The sequence below is a fragment of the Saccopteryx bilineata genome, chromosome X (assembly GCF_036850765.1).
Source record: "Saccopteryx bilineata isolate mSacBil1 chromosome X, mSacBil1_pri_phased_curated, whole genome shotgun sequence".
In the NCBI taxonomy this organism is placed as follows: domain Eukaryota; kingdom Metazoa; phylum Chordata; class Mammalia; order Chiroptera; family Emballonuridae; genus Saccopteryx; species Saccopteryx bilineata.
Window position 1 is genome coordinate 69,286,243 of NC_089502.1, and position 16,210 is coordinate 69,302,452.

Genomic DNA, 16,210 nt, shown 5'->3' on the forward strand with positions numbered 1-16,210 from the left:
GAGATGACTATTACAGAATAAAAAGTATCTAACAAAATGTAGTGCATAGAGTTCATTTGGATCCTTATTCAAACAAACTGTAAAAAGACATTTCTGAGGCCTGACCTGTGGTGGCACAGAGGATAAAGCGTCGACCTGGAAATGCTGAGGTCACCAGTTTGAAACCCTGGGCTTGCCTGGTCAAGGCACATATGGGAGTTGATGCCTCCAGCTCCTCCCCCCTTCTCTCTCTCTGTCTCTTCTCTCTCTCTCTCTCTCTCTCTCCTCTCTAAAAATGTATAAATTAAAAAAAAAAGACATTTCTGAGACAATCGATGACTTCTGAATACACACTAGATAGTATCAGATGAAACTGTTAAATTTTATTAGGTGTGCCCTGGCCGGTTGGCTCAGCGGTAGAGCGTCGGCCTAGCGTGCGGAGGACCCGGGTTCGATTCCCGGCCAGGGCACACAGGAGAAGCGCCCATTTGCTTCTCCACCCCTCCGCCGCGCTTTCCTCTCTGTCTCTCTCTTCCCCTCCCGCAGCCAAGGCTCCATTGGAGCAAAGATGGCCCGAGCGCTGGGGATGGCTCTGTGGCCTCTGCCCCAGGCGCTAGAGTGGCTCTGGTCGCAACATGGCGACGCCCAGGATGGGCAGAGCATCGCCCCTGGTGGGCGTGCCGGGTGGATCCCGGTCGGGCGCATGCGGGAGTCTGTCTGACTGTCTCTCCCTGTTTCCAGCTTCAGAAAAATGAAAAAAAAAATTTTATTAGGTGCTTATTTAAAAGAAATCTCCATATCAGTTCTGAGATGCATAAAGAAGTAATATAAATAAAATTATATGATGTCTAAGGCTTGCTTTAAAATGCTTCTGATAAAAAAGTAGGAGGTGGTAGATGAAAGAAGATTGGCAAAAACACCAAAATTTGTTGAAGTAGGGTGACAGGGACCTGGGGGTTTGTTAATACCATTCTCTCAACCTCTGTACATGTTTGACTGCTTGCACAATAAATTTTTAAATAAAAATGTAAGATGGTCCCCAAAATTTTTATTGATCTAAGGAGATTACACTGCAAGAAAGGTGGTAAAGAGGAAAAAAGTGGCAAGGAAAAACAAAACAAAACATGCATATCAACTTCCCCAAAACGGTGATTTAAGGTTGATTCTAAAATCTAATCATAACCACTAGGTGGCGCTCGCTGCCAAATTCCAGGTCCACAGAAAGCTGGAGAACCAATCAGCTCAAATCTTAACCTCCAGGGAAGGAAAGAGAAGTCTGACCTTTATAACCCAGTGCAGAGGGGTGATGCTTCCAGGACCCAGCTAACCTGTACCCAACCTGAATTATTTTTAGGGCCCTGAAACTGGGCTCACAGAGCCTTGAGAGCAATATGCTCTGTGAAACTGACACCCAACTATGGAGTCAGCTTTCCTAGGGAAATGCTGAGTATGTCCTTTACCATGGTGGGGGGGGGGCTCCTCATAGAAGGGTCAGAGACACAGTCATAAAGAGACTGATGCCTAGATACCCATGCCAAGTGACAAGAAGTTATCTTTGCTAAGCAATTCCGGGGCCCTGTCCCTACTCTCTCACCTAAAATTTACCCTGCGAGCCTCTTGACCCACAACTCTGAAATTTCTATTTTTAACTAAGTCATCACAATGTGGTACTTTCACCCATAGGAGAAAATATAAAATGGTCTGTGACCTGGAGAAATGGGTTCTAAATGGTTTACGAAACACAAATGTGGAGATTCCCCTAGTTATTCCGTGCCAGGTTGTATGTATGTGAAAAGCTCAAATGCTTCAAAACTTGTTAGATGAGTGCCTATGGTGGATCTTTGCCCATCCACCCCTCCAGAACCATCTTTTATTCCTTCTTGACCCTATTCTCTGTGCCCAGAGGCTGGCCTGCATGGACTTCATCAGGGGACTCCCTTGCCCTCCGGCTTCCAGCTGGGTGGCAGCCAACTGGGGGAGGGAGGAGCACACTGGTATGAGCTTGAAGGGACATCAGGATATTTATTTCCCTGGCTCCCTCTCTGCCAGATGACTATCCTTGGGTTCCTTGACCAAAGGCTACAGTTTCTATCAGAGAGCCCTCTCCACACAACTACCCTCTCTTGAGTCTGGTAACCATTCCCTACCTTTGTCCCTTTAGGCCTAGAGATGGTGACACCTGTTACTAGCCCCAGATTCCTGCACTGTCCCTTGTGAGTTTCTCTAAATTATCTCCACCTTTGTATCCAGTCCCTTGGTTCAATCTGCCTCTGTTACCCACTTTGATTGTGCTACCTGACAATAAACCACCCATGTGACAGCCTCCTACTAGGCAAACATGCTATTGAAAGCCTAATCTTAAGGAGTTCTTCATACCCGCCCAGGATGGCAAGAAAAGGTCGCTCCGGGCTCTCCAGGGCCTTGGCAAAGTAGTTCAGCTCCTTCTTCATCAGAAAGCCTCCAGCTTTCTGCGGCAGACTGACTCCCACCATAGAGCTGGAAAAGACCAGAGACATTCAAACAGTAGTCAGTGCCCACTGATTCTACCATACAGGTTGTCTCCTCATCACTGAAATACTTCAAGGATTCCAGACTATGATATTTCATCCCTAAATGGACACAAAAAACAGACACCAGATAGGATTTTTTACTAATACTGCAGTATTAAGGGGAATAAAAAGTGATGACCTTAAGTAGAATTTAACATAATTTAACATGCCCAACTATTAGTAATCTTCAGGCCAAGGATTTAACCCCAGTAAATAATCCGCCAGTTGACAAAAAGAAAGGATTCCTCCATTTTCTTCCTACTGACAGCGTAAGAGTCCAATCCCCAGTGTGCACAGAGGGTGAGCTTTACAGGAAAACTGCCGCCGACTGACGCTCTACACAGGGCCCCACCTTTCTCAACTTCTACTTCCTCTCTGGATCAAACACTCAGCAAGAGCCACTGTCTAACTGGGAGCCCCAGTTAGGACAGGGCCAACAGGGTCACGGTAAAATAGAGACGGTTCCAACAGCAAGCCAGAGCTAGGGCCGCTAAAGGAAACGGAGGAACACTGCTGCCTGCGCAGCATAAACAAGATCCATAGTACCTGTGGGCGCGGTGAGCAGTGCCGAAGGCGTCATTGACGTACACATCCCCTAGCTTGGAAAGTGAGGCCCGGAACGCCTCTATTTTAGCTGGCTCGGCTTTAATCTGCAGAGAAAACCAAACAACGGAAAAGTCCAACAACAGTGAAGGTTAATGGCTGCAAACATAACTAACTGCAAAAGCACTGTATACCTGGAGTCCTCTTGAACAGGTCTAAAGACCCTCAGTTGGTGGGACATTAACTTTTATAAGTAGCGGCAGGGTCTTTTCTTTCTCCCAACTACTCTAGACTTTTTGGTCATTTTTGCATGTTGCAGAAAATTGCCAACTTCAAATTCCTGAGCCGTGGCTTAACCTCTCATCACATAAAGCTAACCACGTCCTAGTTTTCATTAGCTTCTCACCAACTCCTAAAACAAGATTCTGGCCTGATTGGGTGGTGGCGCAGTGGATAGAGCGTTGGACTGGGATGCGGAAGACCCAGGTTCGAGACCCCAAGGTCGCCAGCTTGAGCGAGGGCTCATCTGGTTTGAACAAAAGCTCACCAGCTTGAGCCCAAGGTCACTGGCTCGAGCAAGGGGTTACTCGGTCTGCTGAAGGCCCACGGTCAAGGCACATATGAGAAAGCAATCAATGAACAACTAAGATGTTGCAATGCACAACGAAAAACTAATGATTGATGCTTCTCATCTCTCCGTTCCTGTCTGTCTCTGTCTATCCCTCTCTCTGACTCTCTCTCTGTTTCTGTAAAAAAAAACAAAAAAAAAAACAAGATTCTGATTATTGTTCCCTCTCCTCATCTTGACAAGTTTCCCTGTTTTTAACATATTCCCCTTGTAAAAGAGAGGCAAGAATCCTGGCTACCAAGGCCTCTCTGCAGTTTGAGAGGGGACCTCACACACATGCCTCGTGAAAGCAACCAGGGCAGGCTGGGAGAGAGAAGACCGATAGAAAACAGGAGAAGAGAAAAAAGGACCTCAGAAACATTCACGTTGATTAAAAGGAGGTATGTTATATGGCCTTTCCTGAAGTTGGGCATCCGAGTAAACAAATAAATACATTTCTAGCCTGACCAGGCGGTGGAACAGTGGATAGAGCATCAGACTGGGACTCAGAGGATCAGAGGACCCAGGTTCGAGAACCCGAGGTCGCTAGCTTGAGCACAGGCTCATCGAGTTTCAGCAAGATTCACCAGCTTGAGCCCAAAGTCACCGGCTTGAGCAAGGGGTCACTCGGTCTGCTGTAGCCCCACGGTCAAGGCACATATGAGAAAGCAATCAATGAACAACTAAGGTGCTGCAACAAAGAATTGATGCTTCTCATCTCTCTCCCTTCCTGTCTGTCTGTCCCCATCTGTCCCTCTCTCTGTCGTTCTCTGTCACAAAAAAAAAATTAAAAAATAAAAAAAGAAATACACTTCTACAAAAAAGAGAGCATAAAGCTTTGACATGGCAGTTCACTACCCAGGGAGCCCCCAAAGGGTCCAGACGCAGGACGCAGGTAGAACTAAAGGGTCCGCGGGGGACTAAACGCAGATGTACAGACCCCAATGAAAGCGCCATGTCATGGAGGGGTCCACGGCCCAGAGCAGCTGCTCACTGGAATCACTGCTCACTCCCATCTTCTGACGTAACCAGAGAGACGGGGCTGCCACAGAGAACAAGGGCTTTCCTCTCATGACCCGAAGACTGCAGGGACACTAATGGTGAACCTGAAGACTGCACAGCCCCCATGGTCTCCCTAGAATGGAGTCCCATCTGCCACTGGCGAATGGAAGATGAGTCATAGAACAATGAAAACGGCGCCTGGATGGCAGGAGACCTGGGTTCTATGCCCAGCTCGGACACTATTCACAGTGTACCCTTTGACAACTTGCTCTCCATCCCTGAAATCTTCCCATATATTAAAAAGGCATAATAACCCCTTTTTACAAGAATTGTTTGAGAAGAAATGGCAAATTGAAAGCTCTTCATGAAAAAGTTGCTCATTTTTCATCTACCAATAACTAGAAAGCCTGACTAGGCGGTGGTGCAGTAAATAGAGCGTCAGGCTGGGATGCAGAGGACCCAGGTTTGAGACCCCGAGGTCACCAGCTTGAGCATGGGCTCATCTGGTTTGAGCAAAAGCTCACCAGCTTGAGCCCAAGATCACTGGCTCGAGCAAGGGGTTACTCGGTCTGCTGTAGCCCCACGGTCAAGGCACCTATGAGAAAGCAATGAATGAACAACTAAGGTGTTGCAACACGCAACGAAAAACTAATGATTGATGCTTCTCATCTCTCCGTTCCTGTCTGTCTGTCCTTGTCTATCCCTCTCTCTGACTCTCTCTGTCAAAAAAAAAAAAAAAAGAAACCTAGAAAGAAGAGAATGTTTTCATAAGACCAAGGCAGGGACACTGGATAGAGGAAATATTTTATATCCTCACTTTATTTACCCATTTAACTCATGCTCATGACTGCCTCCAGAAATGTCAAGCCTTGAAAGATACTGAATACCATAAAAACTCAGACTAGCAGAGCTATTTCATCACTTCCTGAATAAAAGGTTGTGCCTCAGTTTGCCAGTTGCCTCCTGTCTAAGTCCTAGAGTCTGTGCAGCTTGAGTTTCAGTCTGAAAGGGCACCGCATTTTAGATCAGCATTTGACTCCTGCTACAGCCAGACCATGCTAAAGGCAGGCCAAGGCAAGACCAGCCCCTTCAGTGCTAAGAAAAGAAACTGCGTGAAAGCAGGCACGCCCATGACCTTAAGAAATGTCAGAAGAACAGATTGAGACACTTGCCTCAGAGCACCTTGTTCCCTGAGAAACTAAAGACCTTAAGAGTGCAAGGTACTCGGAGGGTGACTTCAACTTCCCTCCTAGCAATAAGGAAAACTCCTAATCATCCTCAAAGGGTCAGCTGTACCATTTACTATTTAAATTCCAGTTGTCAGCTCACAGTGATCTGCTTTATGGGTTATCTATACAGTTGCTTTCAGAATTTGTTGTTTTATTGTTTTTTCCCCTATGGTTGTTTTGCATGACAAGGGCACAGTTGAGTAATTCCAACAGAGACCATGCACAGTCGTGACTGACTGTATGGTCCACAAAGCCTAAAATATTCACTGTCCAGCCTTTTACAGAAAAAGTCTGCTTATCTAATGGACTGAGCTATAAAGTCCACAACAGAACCACTGTCTCTAACGTTAGTCAAAGTCAAATGACTGCCTTTGAAAGTCTTAGTTTCTTCATAAAAGGATGACACTTGCACTTCCTTATCTTAAAGAGAAATTCGAAAGAAAATGCTTTACACTTCTTAGGAAGAAGACCTTAGAGCCAATGCAGTGTCATTACATTTACCTAACTACAATCAATCGTCTCTTTCCACTTGGCTTACAAAAGTACTTTTTCTGCTCACGAAATTCTTTTATAAGAAAATCAGAATTATATCAAATTCAATTTACTGTTTTAAAGATACTAAGCTCAAGCTTTAAGTTAATTCCCCTTCTAACTAAGATTGTCCCCCAATAACACACTAGAGTCTATTGCTTAGATTAACTTTCAGTCGTGACAAACAAAAAAAATCTAACAGTGGCTCAGCTGGAGGAACAGCTGGAGCAGCATAGACACTCACCCCAAACCCACCTGCCACGTCTGCTCTCAGCACTTCAGAACCACAGCCTACCCTTCAACAGGATGATCACACACTTCAGGAAGAAAATTCTTATGTACCACAGGCTAGGTGTATAACAAACGGACAATCACAAGTAGCATGTCCACTGAATACTTAATAGCCAAATGGGGCCCTGGCTGTTTGGCTCAGTGGTAGAGCGTTGGCCAGGCACATGGAAGTCCCGGGTTTGATTCCCAGACAGGGCACACAGGAGAAGCGCCCATCTGCTTCTCCACCCTTCCCCCTCAACCTTCTCTCTATCTCTCTCTTCCCCTCCTGCAGCCAAGGCTCCATGGGAGCAAAGCTGGCCTGGGTGCTGATGATGGCTCCATGGCCTCCGCCTCTGGTGCTAGAATGATTACAGTTGCAACAGAGCAACGTCCCAGATGGGCAGAGCATCGCCCCCTGATGGGAATGTCATGTGGATCCCATTCGGGTGCATGCAGGAGTCTGTCTCTGCCTCCGTTTCTCACTTCAGAAAAATACAAAAAAAATACACACACACACACAGTGTGTCCATAAAGTCATGGTGCACTTTTGACCAGTCACAGGAAAGCAACAAAAGATGATAGAAATGTGAAATCTGCACCAAATAAAAGGAAAACCCTCCCAGTTTCTGTAGGATGATGTGGCAGCATGTACGCATGCACAGATAATGACGTAACACCGTGTATACAGCGGGGCAGCCCACGGCCATGCCAGTCAAGATATGGACGGTACAGAGGAAAGTTCAGTGTGTTCTGTGGCTCGCTAAATTCGAATCCGTGACCAAAGTGCAATGTGAATATCGGTGCGTTTATAACGAAGCGCCACCACATAGGAATAACATTACTCGGTGGGATAAGCAGTTGAAGGAAACCGGCAGTTTGGTGGAGAAACCCCGTTCTGGTAGGCCATCAGTCAGTGACGAGTCTGTAGGCTATACAGGATAGCTACATAAGGAGCCCTAAAAAATCTGTGCGTGAGCCCACATTGAACTGCACTGAATAAGTATGAAACTGGGAGAGTTTTCCTTTTATTTGGTGCAGATTTCACATTTCTATCATCTTTTGTTGCTTTCCTGTGACTGGTCAAAAGTGCACCATGACTTTATGGAGTGTGTGTTTGTGTGTGTGCGTGCCAACGTATGTGTATCTCCAAATGGTATTCACCTATATTTCAAAACCATCTGAGTACAAGGAGGGCTTCTAAGATGCTGGCAGTATCTAATCCTTGAGCTAGGAGCTGGTTGCACAGGCTAGTTCACTTTTTGATAATCCATCAAGCCACGCAGCTGTGCATTTGTGTGTTCTTATATGTATGTTACACTTCAGTAAAATGGTGTCTGAAGAGAAAGAAACAAGAGCTTCCGGTATTCTTCAATCACAGTCTCACAGCCTCTACCCTCCTCACACCACTAGTGCCAGAGACCACAGGCCTACCTTGTTCCCGGAAGCATCTTTTCCCTTCCCTTCTTCCTCCACATGAAAGCGAAGGTTCTCCAGCAGGATGACAGACCCAGGGGTGGGGTCAGCGCAGGCCTTCTCCACGTCAGGGCCCACACAGTCCTTCAGGAACAGCACGTCCCTGAGGAGGGCAGGCAATGCAGAGACTTGAGCGGTCGGACAATTAGGAAGTGGTAACAATACGCTGGACAGTGCCTTGCATCCGCGTCCACCCACAGGAGCTGGCACTTACTTGCCCAGCAGGGATTTCAGTTCTGCGGCAACAGGCTCCAAGGAGTACTTGTTAGGCATGGGAACACCATCAGGCCGGCCCAGGTGGCTCATAAGAACAACTGACTTGGCTCCATTGTCCAAGCAGAATTTGATGCTTGGGATGGCAGCCTTGATCCTGCAACGAAAAAGAGACAGAGAAAGATCACTCCTAGGAATGAGTGAGGATTATATCATTCATGGCTTCATAAAACAGATAGCTCTTCCTCCAAAGTTCTTTGAATCTCCTTTTGGCAATTCAGTGATGGTACCTTCAGGTACATGCTCAGGGGAAGAAGTTAATCACAATGCCATCCCTCCACCTGGGATTGTACGTTCTCACCATGTCTGCCCCTTGTGCAGAAAACACCAATGACCAGGCCTGAAGCTGTTATCTTTAGAAGGACCTTCTTGCAAGGTCGACCCTTAGCTGGTATCTAGAACTTGGCTTCAAAGTGGTCCCTCGGGTTTCTGACTGACAAGAGCCCTTCCCTATTCCTAGACTGTGTATAAAAACATGGTGATTTACGCCCTGGCCAGTTGGCTCAGTGGTAGAGCATCAGCCTGGCATGTGTTAGCCCCAGGTTTGATTCCCCGTCATAGCACACAGGAGAAGCACCCATCTGCTTCTCCACCCTTCCCTCTCTTCTTCCTCTCTGTCTCTCTCTTCCCCTCCCACATGTAAGGCTCCAATGAAGCAAAGTTGACCTGGGCACTGAGGATGGCTCTGTGGCCTCTGCCTCAGGTGCTAGAATGGCTCTGGCTGCAACGGAGCAATGCCCCAGATGGGCAGAGCATCACTCCGTGATGGGCATGCTGGGTGGATCCCAGTCAGGCACATGCAGGAGTCTGTCTCTCTGCCTTTCTTCTAATCACTTCAGAACAAAGTGATTTATGCTGAACACCTGCTTCCCTCTAGGAATCTGGAATTTTGATAGATGCTAGGCAGATGGTAACTACATTACTGGCTCCCAATAAAAATCTTGGGGGCCAAGTCTCTACTGGGCTTTTCTGGGCAATAACACCACATAAGATCACATTTCTCAGTACTGGAAAGAGGAACACACTTGGTATGTCCTCAGGGGAGGGAGAGAGCATCAGAAGCCGATGCATGGATTTTTCCAAACTGTGCTGGTCTCTTCCCACCGTCGATCTTGCCGTGCTTCCTTTCAATGTAATAAACGTTAGCAGCAGGACCATACGCTGTCTCTTGAGTCCTAGCGAATCACCAAACATCTGAATGGTCTTGGAGACACTGAAACACCACTCTTATACAACTGTGGAAGAAATCTAAGATTCCTAAATCTTGAAACCATTAAAGCAGGGGTCCCCAAACTACAGCCCGTGGGCCGCATGCAGCCCCCTGAGGCCATTTATCCAGCCCCCCGCCGCACTTCCGGAAGGGGCTTCTCTTTCATTGGTGGTCAGTGAGAGGAGCATAGTTCCCATTGAAATACTGGTCAGTTTGTTGATTTAAATTTACTTGTTCTTTATTTTAAATATTGCATTTGTTCCCATTTTGTTTTTTCACTTTAGAATAAGATATGTGCAGTGTGCATAGGGATTTGTTCATAATTTTTTTTTATAGTCTGGCCCTCCAACAGTCTGAGGGGCAGTGAACTGACCCCCTGTGTAAAAAGTTTGGGGACCTCTGCATTAAAGGATATTTGGAGAGAATTGTAGTGACTTTTCTGTGCCCATTATAGATCTCAAGTCACTTTTTTGTTTAGGAAAAAATATATGCATTATACAGAGTGTGGTTTACATAATGTATCACATTTACTACATAATACATAGTTTAGATAAGTTATTAAATTCATTTTAACACTTCAAATTTGTTACAAACCTAATACTAACTTTCCATTGTTGCCAGTCTTTAGGAAATTAAAATTGATAATTAAGAATCATTTATTGCCTGGCCTGTGGTAGCACAGTGGATAGAGCACCGACCTGGAACACTGAGGTTGCCAGTTCGAAACCCAGGGCTTGCCTGGTCAAGGCACATATGACAAGCAACCAATGAACAAGCTAGAGTGAAGCAACTATTTCTTGCCCCCAAAACCCCATAAAATCAGTAAATAAAATCTTTTTTAAGAAAAGAAAATCTGCCCCAGGCGCTAGAGTGGCTCTGGTCGCGGCAAAGCGATGCCCGGAGGGGCAGAGCATCGCCCCTGGTGGGCGTGCCAGGTGGATCCCGGTCGGGCGCATGCGGGAGTCTGTCTGACTGTCTCTCCCCGTTTCCAGCTTCGGAAAAATACAAAAAAAAAAAAAAAAAAAAAAAGAAAAGAAAATCATTTTTTAACAAATATTTATCAAATACTTATTTTATATCAGGTACTGTTCCAGATTCTGAGACTATAACAGGAAATAAAATAGTCTCTGCTCTCATAGAAGTGAAATTCTAATAATGGGAGAGAAAAAAATAAAGTAAAATATATCTATCTCAGATGACGATAAGAACTATGAAAAAAATAAAAGCAATGAAAAGGGACAAGAATGACTGGGAAATAATGGTGGAGGGGAGTTTAAATATGGTAGCCATGAAAAGTCTCTGATAAGGTGACATTTCAGCAGCGTATGGAGTAATAAAAAAAGTTAGGACCCAGGTTCAAGACCCCGAGGTCGCCAGCTTAAGCACAGGCTCATCTGGTTTGAACAAAGCTCACCAGCTTGGACACAAGGTCGCTGGCTCAAGCAAGAGGTCACTCGCTCTGCTGTAGCCCCACGGTCAAGGCACGTATCAGAAAGCAATCAATGAAAAACTAAGGTACCGCAACGAAAAACTGATGATTGATGCTTCTCATCTCTCTGCATTCCTGTCTGTCTGTCCCTATCTATCCCTCTCTCTGACTCTCACTCTCTGTCAAAAAAAAAAAAAAAAAAAAAAAGAAAGAAAAAAAGTTATGGTTCTAAAATATCGTATGCTATTTGGCAGATATAAAAACTCATTTATAGCCCTGGCCAGTTGGTTGGCTCAGTGGTAGAGAGCAGGCCCAGGTGTGGATGTCCTAGGTTCAATTCCTGGTCAGGGCACACAAGAAATACAACCATTGCTTCCTCCACCCCTGCCCCTCCTACTTTTTTTCTTTTTTTTTCTCTCTCTCCTCCTCCCATAGCCATGGCTGATTGGTTCAAGTGAGTTGACCCCAGGCACTGAGGATGGCTCCACCGGCTCTACCTCAGGCTAAGAATAGTTTGGTTGCCAAGTAATGGAGCAATGGCCCCAGATGGGCTGAGTATCACCAGGTAGGGGACTTGCCAGGTGGATCCCAGTCAGTCAGGGCACATGTGAGGAGTCTGTCTCTGTCTTCCCTCCTCTCACTTAATAAAAAAAAAATCATTTTTATCAAATAAAGAAGAAACCTTGATCCGGTATCAAGTCTGACCAATGAAAACAAATTCATCTTCAGGCCTAACTTTCATTGGCAAGTTCCATTATTTCTAATACTTCATTTTGTTAATCAACTCATGAATTTCTGAAAATGAAAAGATCTACTCAGACATGCTTTTCTGCTTTTTATTCATAAAATACCTTCATAGGCAGGCATCCTTCCAATCTTTTCTACGTGCTGCACAAAATAATATAAACCAAGAAGGGGGAGAGCTGCCTTATACAAAGACCTCCCACTATGGTGCTGCAGAAGTGTGCTTGGCAGACTGCCAGGCTCTGTTCTGGGGCTAATACATGAAAATGTTCTGGGTCTGGACCAGCATTGACCAGCATGGTTAGCAATCAGCCACTTGTGCCTCTTGAATACTAGAAATGTGACTGGCCTAGACTGACTCTGCTATAGTGTGAAATGCATGCCAGATCTGAAAGACTTAATACCAAAAAGTTAAATGCCCCTTTGTTCTATCGTTTTACATATTAAAATGATTACTTTGGACTTACTAGAGTAAATAAAATATATTAAATTTTTAAGTTCACACATTTTTTTTTAATCTTTTTTTAAAATTTTTTATTTATTCATTTTAGAGAGGAGAGAGAAAGGGAGAGAGAGAGAGTCAGAGAGGGAGAGAGAAAGAGAGAAGGTGGGGAGGAGCTGGAAGCATCAACTCCCATATGTGCCTTGACCAGGCAAGCCCAGGGTTTCGAACCGGCGACCTCAGCATACGCATTTCTTTTTACTTTAACATGGCAATTAGATTTTTTTAAGCAAGTGAAAGAGACAGAGAGAGAGAGAGAAAGAGATGGAAGGACAGACAGGAACAGAGACATGAGAAACATCACTTCATAGTTGCAGCACCTTAATTATTCATTGATTGCTTCCTCAGATGTGCCTTGATGGGGGGGGGGTGCTGCAACCAAGCCTGTGACTTTGGGCTACAGGCCAGCAACCTTGGGGCTCAAGTCAGCATCCATGGGGTCATATCTATGATCCAACGATCAAGTCAGCGATCCCACACTCAAGCCGGATGAGGTCACACTTAAGCCAGCAACCTCAGGGTTTTAAACCTGAGTCCTCAGTGTCTCCGGCCAATGCTCTATCCACTGTGGCATCACCTGGTCAGGCAATGCACAACTTAAACCTAGATCAATGCTTAGCAGGAACCTTACCTCTGGTTGTTTGTTATCTGGTTATTCTTCATGGGAACATTGAAGTCCACTCTAAAAAACAAACAAAAGTTTCAGGTTCAGAGCTTTGATCAATGTACTGTTCCCTCAAAGATTAGAGAGGCAAATTCAGTGAACCAGCCAAATAAACTTTAAGTTCAAAAATCACCTTAACAATAATCAGTGGTGTTAGATATGGTTAGCCATAGGCAGGACGGTGGAGGAGTGCTAAGACAGGACACCTGAGTGGGCTCCCAGCATTCTATGGTTTGACCTGGGTGATTGTACAAATACTGAATGCTTCATTTGTGATCATTCTCTGAGCTCATGATTTGTGCCCTTTTTCAGTGTTTATCTCATACTTTAAAAAAGAAACTTTTTAAAAATTAAAAATAAAACCTAATTTAATCACAGAAACTAGCCCTGAAGACCTGGGCAGCTAAAACCTGTTCTATCGAAACAGATTTCTATGTGAACCTAGCATGACAGTATCTAAGAACAGTGGCAGCTGGAGATGTGAGGAATAAAAAGGAACGCATCTTGATTCTGATTCCTTTGACATTATTTCTGGGTCCTAATGAACTAACGTCACTCAAAAGAAAACCAAATTATCTGGAAAAATAAAACACACATCAAGACAAAATCATCTTTTGAAAAAAGCATAGGGCCTTGAGACCAAAAGAAACCCAGTGTCCAAGACCAAGCTTACACAGTATCCTTCAAGCAAAACACAGACAATAAAAATAAGATAGGCTCTTTCAAAAAGCCTGAGAGGAGTGAGGGGGACACATGACTCTGCCCACCAGACACACAGGCCATGAAAGAAGTGATCAGGACACTGAAGCAAAAATTTACTGCAGTCTCTCCTTTGTGACCCAACAGATTACTGCTTTACCATTTTAAAAAATCAGTACTTCCCTCCTTCTTGTGAACTCCTTGGAATCTCAGCCTGCTTCAATCTGACTGAAAACAACATGTGGTAGCTATTTGTAAGGTCTAAGTTTTGCCTGCCAATTTCCTTTTTAGGTGATTTCTTCCTATGTCTATAGAATGTGGATGATAGTATCTATCTCACAGTTGTTTTGGGAATTAAATGAAATAGGGGAATTAAATAAATTAGTGATTTGCAAAGTGCTTAGAAGAATACCTGGTAAGTAATATAAAAGTGGTAACTATTATTATATATGTTAATGTTTCTCCCAAATCATAATTCTGTGATTTAAAAGGCAGATCAGCCATTACTCATTTTAATCCAAAAATAAGAGGCCTTTCAAAGTGAAAGGCAACAAGCATTTACAGAGATCACTAGAAATGCTATTCAGGACTCACTAATTCAGGCAAAAGCCCAACCACTGTTTCGATTAGGGGACAGAGGAAATGGGTACTTATAAGAAACAGAAAAGGACCAATTACAACAATAGAAGGAATGTATCTCCATCCATGCGGATATTTAGTGACATTAATTCTAAGCAATGTTTTTCATTTTCATTTCAGTAGTCATTAATCCCTAGTTACTGATAACTGTTTTCCTGTTAACTTTGCAAACAGTTTCTTGGGACAAAATGTCCTCCTAGAGCCAGTCCAAAGGTTAGTTTGCCCTGTTTTGACACTGTAAAGATTTGAGGCAAAAAGTGCAAGGCAGTTCCTCTGGGATGGCAGGTCCGGCTCCGTGTTAAAATGGCTCCGTTTATATTACTCTTTACTAAAAACAGCTGCCACCACATGCTAAGGGACTACAGGAAAAGTATGACCAAGACAAGAAAACTGCTCCCATGCTTGACCATAAAGCCCCATTCCTAGGTCTTCCTCTCAAATACTAAGATCCGGCAGACGAATGTAAGACCCCAGACCTCCTTAGACCACCAATATCCTATCCCCTAGTCTTGCAGAGGCATACCTCAGAGATAATGCAAGTTCAGTTCCCAAGCCATCATAATAAAGTGAATATCAAAATAAAACGAGTCTCACAAACTGCTTGGTTTCCCACTGAATACAAAAGTATGTTTACATTATACTGTAATCTATTAAGAGTACAACAGCATTGTCTTAAGAAACAATGTACAAACCTCAATTAAAAATACTTTACTAAAAAAATACTTTACTGACAAAAAAAGAAAGTAGTAAACATCATCTGAGCCTTCAGCAAAGTCATCTTTCTGCTGGTGGAAGGCTTTGCCTCAATGTTAGTGGCTGAAGGCTGATAGATATATGAAATTCCAACTGCCCTCTTTTATTTATTGATTTTTTTTTTAGAGAGAGAGGAGTGAGAGAGAGAAAGAGACAGAGAGAGAGAGAAGGGGGAGGAGCAGGAAGCATCAACTCCTATATGTGCCTTGACCAGGCAAGCCCAAGGTTTCGAACCGGCGACCTCAGTGTTGCAGGTCGACGCTTTATCCCACTGCGCCACCACAGGTCAGGCTCCAACTGCCCTCTTGTTGTTCCGCCTGGCTGACTGACCTCACCCTTACTTACTGGATAATCGCCCCTGAGGCAGAAGAGTTCCAGAAAGCTAATCAACCGCCCAACCAGAGCATTCCAGAAAGCTGAAATCCTAAAACCATAAAAGGGAACATAACAGAATTTTTGACTCAGTACCCCCTCAGGCTCTCCCAAAGGGCTATAAAATTTGCTCATAGTCTGTAACCAGTGCGCTTCTCCCCTGCAGAAGTGCCTGGCAGGGTTCCTTTCATTCCTTTCAATAAAGCCTGTTACTCTGGTCTTTTCAGACTCCCATGGATTCCAACAAAGGCTGGGATGGCTGTGACAATTTGGATGGCTGTGACAATTTCTTAAAATAAGGCAACAAGGTGTGCCCCATTGATCGATTCTTCCTTGCATGAACTATTTCTCTGTAACATGCAATGCTGTTTAACAGCATTTTACCCAGAAGTATAACTTCCTTCAAAATTGGAATTAATCCTTGCAAACCCTACTGCTACTTTATCAACTAAGTTTATGTAATATTCTAGATCATTTGTTGTCATTTCAACAATCTTCACAGCATCTTTACCAAGGAGGAGATTTCATCTCAAGAAAGCACTTTGTGGGGTTACTGATAGATATATGAATTTACCAGAACTTCCAACTGCCCTTTGGTTGTCCCACCTGGCTGCCTGACCTCACCCTTACCTACTGGATAATCGCCCCTGAGGCAGAAAAGTTCCAGAAAGCTGATCAACCGCCCAAGGAGGAGCATTCCAGAAAGCTGAAATCCTAAAACCACAGAAGGGAACATAAA

At 44.4% G+C, this 16,210-nt stretch overlaps 1 protein-coding gene across 2 annotated transcripts in view; it reads right to left on the bottom strand.

Annotated features, from left to right (window-relative positions):
- Nucleotides 1-16,210, bottom strand: part of PGK1 (phosphoglycerate kinase 1) — a 42,253-nt gene that overhangs the window by 4,848 nt on the left and 21,195 nt on the right. For both annotated transcript variants that reach the window (XM_066249742.1, XM_066249743.1), the window contains exons 2-6: nt 12,976-13,026; nt 8,401-8,556; nt 8,145-8,289; nt 3,075-3,178; nt 2,356-2,475 (exon numbers count right to left, since the gene is read on the bottom strand). In XM_066249742.1, the coding sequence (XP_066105839.1) occupies nt 2,356-2,475; nt 3,075-3,178; nt 8,145-8,289; nt 8,401-8,556; nt 12,976-13,026 (576 nt within the window). The remainder of the gene's footprint in view (nt 1-2,355; nt 2,476-3,074; nt 3,179-8,144; nt 8,290-8,400; nt 8,557-12,975; nt 13,027-16,210) is intronic.